Source organism: Nyctereutes procyonoides, unplaced genomic scaffold, assembly GCF_905146905.1.
Source record: "Nyctereutes procyonoides isolate TBG_1078 unplaced genomic scaffold, NYPRO_anot_genome, whole genome shotgun sequence".
Lineage (NCBI taxonomy): Eukaryota > Metazoa > Chordata > Mammalia > Carnivora > Canidae > Nyctereutes > Nyctereutes procyonoides.
The window spans coordinates 86,784,878-86,795,261 of record NW_026575125.1 but is presented as its reverse complement, the minus strand read 5'-3'; the positions used below and the strand labels follow the sequence as shown (position 1 = coordinate 86,795,261).

The 10,384-nt window shown below is 38.0% G+C and overlaps 1 protein-coding gene across 5 annotated transcripts; it reads right to left on the bottom strand.

Moving 5' to 3' along the window:
• Positions 1-1,205: 1,205 nt before the first annotated feature.
• On the bottom strand, positions 1,206-8,628 carry AGTR2 (angiotensin II receptor type 2). Of its 5 annotated transcripts, none has more exons than XM_055338440.1 (3): positions 8,599-8,628; positions 5,183-5,256; positions 1,206-3,917 (listed from the first exon to the last, which is right to left on the bottom strand). In XM_055338440.1, exon 3 carries the CDS (start codon positions 3,880-3,882, stop codon positions 2,794-2,796), a length of 1,089 nt encoding a protein of 362 aa, XP_055194415.1. In that variant the 5' UTR covers positions 3,883-3,917; positions 5,183-5,256; positions 8,599-8,628; the 3' UTR covers positions 1,206-2,793. The 5 variants fall into 5 exon arrangements, with proteins under 5 accessions (XP_055194415.1, XP_055194416.1, XP_055194414.1 ...); XM_055338441.1 differs by lacking the exon at positions 8,599-8,628 and adding an exon at positions 6,737-6,778; XM_055338439.1 differs by lacking the exon at positions 8,599-8,628 and adding an exon at positions 5,410-5,494.
• Positions 8,629-10,384: the final 1,756 nt, after the last annotated feature.

Genomic DNA, 10,384 nt, shown 5'->3' with positions numbered 1-10,384 from the left:
GGATAATTGAGTCATTGTGGGAATAAAATGGGATAATTCATATAAAATACATATAATAGTATAGAGCATATAATGTTCACCTAATAGTAGCTATTGTTGTTATTACTAAGTGGCTCTTGGGCTTGTGTAGGTGAGGTGAATAAAGAAGGACCCATAGAAAAAGGAAGGGGACTAGGTAATACCTGGAAATATGGTCAAATTAGAAGAATAGTTTCATTTGCCATCTGAGAAACTTACCTGAAAGTTACATTTGCAAAGAGAAAAGAGGGCCTTTATACCTGTGTACATTTCTGCAGTCAGAGTTTGCATGCCCACCTTTTCAATTGACATTTCTCCTTAGTCCTGGAAAAGACCACTGTGGTCCAAGCTTCAGAGAACCACTCTAGGCTCAATACTGGCCTCCTATGGAAGTGGAAGCAGGCTTAACATCCCAAGAACTTGAGAAACAATTCTCTTTATTAAGGGAGCTCCTAGGGGAGGTGGAGCAATGTATTATAATTAGTAAATAAATATTATTGTGGTAAAGGAATTGACATGAGCAGAATGATAAAAGCTGAGTAGGTGTTCATTGATTAAATGAAGGATCCTGGGTGTGAGGATGATTGGAGGAATGTTCAAGAAGACAAAATTGTGTGAACAAAAGCAAAGGAGCCTGAAAGAACATTAGGCCTTAAAAAAGCAGTAGGTCTTTTTGTGATGCTTGAATTAGAGTATAAGAGAGAGATAGCAGAGAGAAAGCCAGGGAGTCTGGGAACAATCAGATCTCTTATGGTCTTGCTGATAGACAATCTGGACTTTCTTCTCATAATTAATAAGAAATTATGGTTGGAGACTCAAGAGATAGAGACTTAATACATAAAGAAGCCAGATAAGGAATGACAGGGACTGAAACTATAAAGTATCAGTAGGGATTATAAGGAAGATACAACAAAAGGTAAGAATCTATACTTGGGAGTAGTCAATTTTTTTTTTAAAGTAAGTACAGGGTGACGGCGTGGCTTAGTCACTTAAGCATCCAACCCTTGGTTTCGACTCAGGTCATGATCTCAGGGTCTGAGATGGAGCCCTGAGTTGGGCTCCATGCTTAGCATGGAGTCTGCTTGGGAATTTCTCCCTCTCCCCCTGCCCCTCCTCCCTATTCTCTTTCTCTCAAATAAATAAATAAATAAATATTTTTTTAAAACAAAAGTAAGTACACATGATCATTCAGTTAAACATTTTATTTATATGCAATGTTTTACAAAATTATTTAAAATATGAAGTCAGAGTCAGTTACACATTTAGCTATTTGTTTTGTTGATAATAATAGATTACATGAAATTAGACATTTCCCAGAATGTAGGGTAAGAGAATTCTTCATCTAGAGCCCTGGAACTGGCAGAAATACTAAGTCTTTGAAACTATTTCTACCTTAGAGGTCAGCATTGCTCTAGGATGGTCCTAGATAACCTGGTATAATGCAGGGCTGGTGCAAAATGAAATATCTAACTTCTAAAATTAGAACTCACACTCTAAGTCAACTCTAGGTAACTCAATTTTAGCTACACGTCTGATGGGAGTTCTAATAGTGTGGAAAAGGAGATCTATAGATCAGCAATTGATTTAAGAGAGTGCCACAGAATCCTATAAAATGTGAAAGAAACAGAATCCATAGGTATTGGTTCAGACTACCCCATGGTCTCCACCTTCAAAGACACATTGCACTGCCCAGACAGGTAGATATTTTGTGCGTGTGTGACACCAAAGTTGTCATTTGCCAGATCTCTTTGTCTCCCTGGGTATCAAAACTCCATTCTGGCATAACTTTTTCCCATGCCAGTTAAAGGTTTATTACAAACTAAAGAGTTAATGAAGCCCTCCAGATATTTTGGGAAGCAACCCAGAATCAAAGCATCAATAATAAAAGTCAAGTCAACTTCCTATATATCAAAGCACCAAAAGGTCAAGGATGTAAAAAGTGACCTTTACATTTTATAACACAACTAAACACAGTGTTTAGTTATTATTTTCAAAAAATTGTCAGAGAACATAGAAATCTTCAAACAATAGTTCAAATGGATAGAAAGTTCTAAAAAGTGTGTATTCAGAGTTTAATGAACACTCAAATATTTGTTAATCTCAAATCTATGTTATTATATATTTTGCTTCCTATAACTGTAAAAATAAATGTAGCACGGGTGATCTACTCTATATTCCTAGCCCTACTAGATATGTAGCTATATCTTAAATATCAACCTGTGCTCAAGTAAAATGTAAAAGGCTATTATTTATAATATTTTTAAAAGTAGAAGGCACATGCCTAAAGCCTGAATAGTCCAGTACCAATCTACTATAGTATTCTTCGCTTAGAAATGCTCACGTTTCTTAGCATGATGTTTTGTAAATAATGCAATGAGTTAAAGAATTGGCCTTGGTTCAAGAGGAAAGCCTGATGAAAATGGATACAAAAACCAATTTTAAAACAATTCAGCATCTGTCAAAGAGAAATCTGAAACCCCAAGTCACCATTCACAATTTGTTATTAATTATAGTTTGAGATAAATCCTCAGTGACTTCTAGGTTATGGTTATGCCTTCCCAACGACAGTCTAGTACCAATAAATTGAAGGAAATGGGCCATTCCTGAAAGTCACTGGAAAGCACTTCGAGTTACATTTGGTTTCCTGTTCTAGAAGAGTGAGAAAAGGTTACATTACGGAAGAAACTCATTACTTGACTAAAGGCATTGAAAGATAATTCAAGGGGACCTCAAACCAAGTAGCCGAGGTTGCTAACACGCATCCCACTCTCATGTTTAAGACACAAAAGTCTCCATCTCTCTAAGGGAACTGCTTTTGCGGCACGACACACTCTCTCGCTTGCCTTGGAGCCAAGTAATTGGAACCCGAAACACACGGCGGAGCTTCTGTTGGAAGCGGTTACCAACAAAACAATACAGAAAGGGATTAATGCAGCTGTTGGTGAATCCCAGGAGGATGGCAAAAGGAAGTGCCAGGTCAATGACTGCTATAACTTCACAGCTATTAATGACACCCATCCAGGCCAGAGCATCCAAGAAGGTCAGAACATGGAAGGGAAGCCAGCAAATGATGAACGCCAGAACAACAGCAGCCGCCATCTTCAGGACTTGGTCACGAGTTATTCTGTTCTTCCCATAGCTGTTGGTCTTCAGTAAATGTTTTCTGATGCCAAAATAGCATGTTGCTATGAATATCAAAGGGATAATAAAACCAAGGATATTTTTCATTAAGGCAATCCCAGCTGACCATTGGGCATATTTCTCAGGTGGGAAAGCCATAATGCAAGCATTCACTCCCAAATACTCAATGGTTCTGACATCTCGGAAATAGAATGTTGGCAATGAGGACAGACAGGCCATACACCAAACGAGGGGAACTATGTAAGATGCTTGCCAGGGATTTCTTCTTTGAGACAGAAAGGGATAGATAACAGATTGGTACCTATCAACACTCATGCAGGTGATAAAAAAAATGCTAGCAAACATGTTCAGGGTCAGGAAAGAACCAAAAACTTTGCACATCACAGGTCCAAAGAGCCAGTCATATCTGTAAGAGTAATAGGTTGCCCAGAGAGGAAGAGTAGCCAAAAGCAGCAAGTCAGCCACAGCCAGGTTGAAGATGTAAATGCTGGAAACCTTTTTAGGACCCTTTTGACAACAGAACAGTGTAACCACAATAGTATTGACAAGAAATCCAATCACAAAAATAATATAGTAGAGGACAGGAATTGCATCTAAGTGCTTATCTGACGGCTTATGCGAGCAGTTAAAGGTAGACTCGTTGCCAATGATGTTCACAAGTCCGAAGTGAAGGCTGTTGGTAATGTTTTTGCTGATGGTGGCAAGGGTGATGTTGCTCTTCATATTGAAAGGTCAGTGGCTCCTAATTCTTATGCCTTCTGTGAAAATTTTTAAAAAAAAAGAGGGACTCTGAGAACACACAGAGAGTGTAGGACATCATTAAATCATTAGCATTCTGAAAGTTTGTCAAAAGCAAAAAAAGGTGGGTAATTATAAAAAACACCAGGAAGCACATCCATGCCTTGTGAAGTAAGAGTGGATTTTGCTTCTCGAGGAAGAAAAGGGAATTTCCTCAACAGCACCAAGCACTTCAGCAACAGACTGAAAATTCTGAACAGAACTATATTTTGTCCATCATTTCTATCATATTTTCAAAAGGCTTAAAGAAAATCAATAGTCCTAAAGGTTAGCCTGGACAAGCAATATGGGAAACAAATAAGAAGGAATCAAGAAATAAGAAAAGCTAATATTTCAAAAACACATGAGTACATATCTCAGTCTGTATACTTTCTAGAAACCACACTGCTGCCTGCTCTTGCATAGAGAAATGCCTTATTCAAGTAACTAATTATGTACAAATCATTACAGCTGTGGAAAATATAAGTAACATAAGCTATGAAAAAAGTGAGTGCACAAAAGACTGAAAGAGAATATGCAAAAGAAACATATTGAGATGGCAGGGTTAGGATTGGGTTTCACTAATTTAAAAAGAATTCCTTCACTTCAACTTTTCCATTGTTTTCACAATAATAATATCATTAAGAGGGAGCTATGGAGTAGGTACAGATTTCTAAAAGCCCCCTCTTCACATTTCAATAGAGACTATTAGTTTTCGATCTAGATGTTTAATCTGCTTAAAAAGAAATCCATTTTCTTTTTTCAATTAGGAAAAGAACAAGACAAAATAGCCAAATCTGATATAGAGGCAAATAGAAATAGTTTTAATTGCTCAATGAAAGAACTGAACATCAATGATGAATCATGAGATAATTGTATCATCTTTCCTTTGCTATCATTTCAGTTTTAACACAACAAAATAGGAACAGTGCTACATAGCTCTTAAATGTTATAATCCATGCTCGGGTTCTTGTGATACTGGGTTTTGTTGTGGTGGTGAGGTTTTTGTTTTTTTTTTTTTTTTTTTAGGAGCAACATTAAAACAAAAGAAAATTAGCTGAAGTAAACATAGTAAAGGAAAGGCTATTACTTGTGACAGTTTCAAAATACATACAAACTACTCAATGAAAACCAAAATCACCGAAGAATCTCCTAGTAAACAGCAAAATTATCATTTTTGTCTAAAGCTCATTCTCTCATAATCTTAACCTAACAAAGTAACTGAAAGAATCTCAAATAAACTCACTTGAAGACTTACTGGTTGCTGGAGTTTAAAAGTTAGTTATCATAAATCAGCTTGCCTAGTTCCTAAGTGCACCCCTGTAAGAGAAACAGCAGTTAAAGAATTTAGGAGTTTTTGCAAAATACAGTGCTAAAATACAGGAGAAAGGGAAAGTTCATCCATAAAAAATATTTTCATTTAATGTATGTTCTACTCTCCAAATACAGTATGTAGAAATTGTGCAGACCTACCTTAAAAATTCAGGCTGAAGAATGCTTTTAATTCTGTGCTTATTCGTTCCCTTAGACTCGGGGACGTAATAGCACCAGATCTCTGGTTTCCTTCTTATATGTTCGGTCTGTCCACTGGGAGCCTTCAACCTACATAATTCTAGGGCTGACTTATGAACACTTGCCAGCTTTCCAGAGAGGTTTTTTTTTTTTTTGGCTGCAAAACATTAATCTGAAATTCTCACTGTCTCCAATCATAACAGCTCATTCAAATAAATCTCAAACAAAAAAAATGAAGTTTCCACAAATGTGTTAGAGAATTTTGAAATCAGTGGCTTACTTTAAAAGAAGAATATAATTATTTGCAGAATTTTCTCTTTCTTTTTTCCCTGATACTGGCATTCTAAGATGAGTTAAGGAGTGGAGAATAGGGAATTTATTCTAGTAGAAGAGCCTTTGTCCACCAACGGCTTCTACCACCTTCATTTCTTTTTGAGATTTTTTTTTTTTTTACCTCTGTGCCTTAAAAAACTGTAGCGACTTTACTCGAAGTCTAAACTTTCTAAAACTTCTCCCTTGCTTCAAGCAATTTTTGTTGGCTTGTTGCTGGAGAGGTGGTGACAGAATGGTTATAATTCTCATGTCTTCGAAAAGAGGTATTAGCAAATATAGTGCCTCCTTCCACAGGTCCCTGTCCTGTTTGCGGTTTAAACAGAGAGCTCACAAGGTGAAGAAGGGTCGGGCAACCACCAAAGCTCAGGTCAATGTTGATTTTTCTTTTTGTTGGCAGTGGGGGTGACCAACCTTACAATCGTCCCATAGCAGCAAGAGTGACAAAAGAAAGAAAGATCTGAACAGGTGACAGTAGTGACACTAACAGCCAACAGTCAACTCTAAGTACCAGACACTGGTACTGAGTGCTTAATAATTTTAGAGGGACCCAGTAGAACGTACTAGTCTGTACATGGCCTCTAGGATACAACTACCTGGCTCCACAAGCTCAGCTGTACCCACTTCCTTATCCTATGACCTTGGCCAAGTTACTTTCCTTCTCGCTGTTGTGGTTTTCTCATCTGAGAAATGGGGATGATGTTAATTACCCACATCTCAGAGTTATGAAAATTAAATGAGCTAATATACTGGAGAGGGGTTGTGGGCCTGGGGCCTCGCTTCCCCTCCGCTGCCCCCCCCCCTGGTCCCCATCCCTGGCACCGTTTGTTTAAAAAGAATAATAAAAGGATTAAAAACTATAAAAAAAAGGTCAAATAAATAAATGAGCTAATAGACTGAAAGTGCCTGAAACCACGCTTCGCATACAGTAGATGCAATTATGAAGTATTGTTATTACCTCCGCTTTCCAAATCAGGAAGCTAGGGCTCACAGAGTTTAAACGACTTTTCGGAGGTCACATAGCTATTAAATGAGGACATCTGAATTTTAACCGAGGCAATCGAAGGGCAGAGTCTGTGCCCTTAACCTCCACGTTACAGGAGGGAACACTCGCTGCCCCTTTCCTCTCGTTCTTTGTCCTGGCAAAAAGAAAACATGCAACATTTACAAAAAGCCACAGCCAATCATGCCTAAACTGTCACAAAAACACTAAAGATGGGAAAAAGAGTTTGAAGGATTGCCATGTGGGAGAAAATATTTTTCTTAATTTTATTCGCCATATTGCAGTCAATCCTGTAGCATATAGGACCAGAAAGAAGAGGTCACCCTTGCCTGAAAACTACGGTAGGATTCAAAGGTTTGCACACCACCATTTCGGTGATTCTTTTGGTTAGACCGAGTTGGGGCATTGAGGAAATGCTCCTAAGATATATATACACCATTGTATTTCATTTCAAAATGTTAATTTCCTATGCTCTGGACAGATTCAGGTGGAGGCTCTGTCCAACTGATGGAGAACTGATGTCTGGGAAACGAATGAGCGGGCACATGTGGTTATCGGCAGGAGAGATGAAATGGGAACTGGTTTCGCTCTTTGTTTAAGCCTAGTTTCTCCCTCCATTTCTAATGTTTGTTTTTTGCCACATCCAGGGGAATTTTCCAGGCCAGAGCCTCCTGAGTGGTCACGATGGGTCAGATTCCCACCCAGCTCTATTTCTAGCCCCCTCTCATGCTGGTTGCGAAGAAACAGCCAGGAGGTAAGCTATAAACGCTTGAGAACAAACTGCAGGCTCGCCTCTGGGAGACCTAGCCTTGAACACCCCCGAGGAGCAAGGGACCTTGTCTAGAGCTTTTGTCCTTCATTACAGTAAGTTCTGACGTAAATAAAGTTTAAAGAGGCACACATTTCCCAGAAGATTAAAAGAACATTTACTCTGCTTCCTCATAATTTTAGAAGCAAAAATTTTCACAAGTCAAAGAAAAACTTTGTAACTGCAGGGAATTAAGGAAAAAAGTTTTTTAAAAAAGGAATAACAATAATATTGACACCACTTGAAGCAAGAAATACAGCATATTATTGATTCAGCAAAGTACTCCAAGTTAAGCCAACAATGTAAATACACTTGAGAGTCAAATAAATGTCAGCCATAGGAAGCAGTACAACACAAAAAAATTCACTCTCCTGGGGACAGGGGGGTAATTTTTCTGCTGGAAGATTGATTTTAAAAGCCTCAGGTCATTTGAATAAATTATGCAGCTCTTCAGGGCAAGTGCAGCTTGGCTAGCAGAGTTCAACAATGGTAAATCACTTTAATTTTTTTTCTGGTGAATACCTATTATTTATCATGAGATTACTTAACAGTAAAATTTAAATGATCAGGTTAAAAAAAATGTTCCTGAGAGGATTTTCTCCTCTGTGAGAAGGATACAGGGTTCAGAAAAAAATCTTATTTGTCCCTCTCACCCCCACTCACACACACAGATGAGGCTTTGCAGGAAAACAGGAATTATTAAATGCAAAAATCAGAATATAATGCCCTGATTATAAAGGCAAGGATTAGAGGTGCAGATCACAGAATAATAAAATGTGTGTGGGCTGTCTTTTTCAGTTTAAGTTTTTCAGTGTCATTTTAATTTTCCCCCACGCCAGCCACCTGGGTCCCTATCCAGACCAATAGCATTTCCACTTCTCCCAACTTTCATAAAGCACAAGCATGCGCGCATGTGCATGTGTGCGCATGTACACACACACACACACACACACACACACACATACTTAACACCACTCTTTCAATTCACTTACCCATAGGGAAGCCTTACCTTAATTGCCATGTATTTTTCCAAACCTGGGTATCCCTGAAAGGAGGATAGTTAGGAAGATTGAAACGTCTTTCTAGATTATCTTTGTGCATTTCTTTAGTTTCCAATATAATGAGAACAAGAACATCAGGATGAAAGCAAGTCAAAAAGAGCTAACAATCAGATTATTCATTTTGCAGAAACCAGCCTCAAAATTCAGTAAAATGGCCAATATGAGTGATTATTTACATCAAATTAACTGCTTAGGCGTCATATAGAGAGTAATTGAGAGGGATATTAAATCAGTTAACAGAGTGGAATCCATGTGGTGAAATGAGTAGATGTCTGATTCAGTACATTCCTGAGACCAGTTGTTTCCAGCTGAATCTGGTCCCAAGAACATAAGGAGAAGGAAGAGTTCCAACTTCCTTTTGCCCCGAAGGCATCTACAGGCCTGAGCATCACATTCAGCCCAGGATCTCACAGAAGGCACCTGAGTTCTACCAAATAGCATCTCAGTGCTGTGTAACCCAATTGGTAGAAAAATAGAAAATTGATAATTGTCCTTATTTTTGGTTCATGTTCATTTAATTGATCTGGCATTTGCTCCTACTTATCTGACTCAATTGATTATGTAGGGTATATGTCACTCCAAAATGTGCCACTTTGGCATTAAGGATTATTTTGAGCTAGAGACAATTGAGCAGAAACAGATATAAGAAAAACTCTCTGCCCTCCCCCATTTGCCTGAAAACAGGATATGAATTTATAAATGTGTCTTTCTTTTCCTTACTCCTGAAAGACAGAACTCTTAATGACCAGCAGAGAGCTCTAGACTCTTATCAGCCCAGAGATGGACACCAAGAGGAATCTACATAACAAACCTTTTACGAAATAATTCCTATCTTCTATTAGTTTCCTCCATATATTTACCTTCCTACAGTTTGCAACTCTAAAACCCTAACCCCCTTTTTTTGTCTCTTCTCTATAAATCTGATGTTCTTTTATTAAGATGCTATATAACCCCAAGTTCTGAAACACCACTTTGAGTTACCCATCACTGAGGTTATTTTCCATGTGTATGCATAATGCACATGTTAATAAACTGACTCTATTTAACATATCTTCGTCAATTAATTTCACACTGCCAGTTACTGGACCTAAGAAGACAGAGGAATTTTGTCCCTTCTTACAATTAGCTTATGTAAACTATCCAAAATGGCCAGTTAATTAAATGTATCAAATCAACCTTAGCAATATTTGAACACCACTGTTAGGTAATGAGGATGTTTTGGAAGAAATGTCAGATTGGATCTCTCATTAGGCAGTGGGTCAACAAATCATTAATTCTAGAGTGAGGTCCTTAGGCTTGAGGTCCAGAATAAGAACTTCTCAAATAACCCAGGTTTTCAGCAATTGACTCATGCCAACAAAATTCTCACAAAACTGGGGGCGCCCAGTTGGTTAAGCATCTGGCACTTGATTTAGGCTCAGGTCATGACCTCAGAGTCATGAGATCAAGCCCTGCATAGAGCTCTGTGCTCAGCACAGAGTCTGCTTCAGATTCTCCTCATCCTCCCTCTCCTTTGGTTCCTCCCACCACTCATGCTCTCTCTGTCTCTAAAATAATAAATAAATAAATAAATAAATAAATAAATAAATAAATAAATAAAATCTTTAAAAGAATTCTCACAAATATGATATACCACCTTGACTGCTACTGTATTATTTTATAATTGGGATATACTACTTCTCAGTGACCATAAGCTGTGTTCCTTATTTAAAGCATCCTCTCCAACTCCTTCCC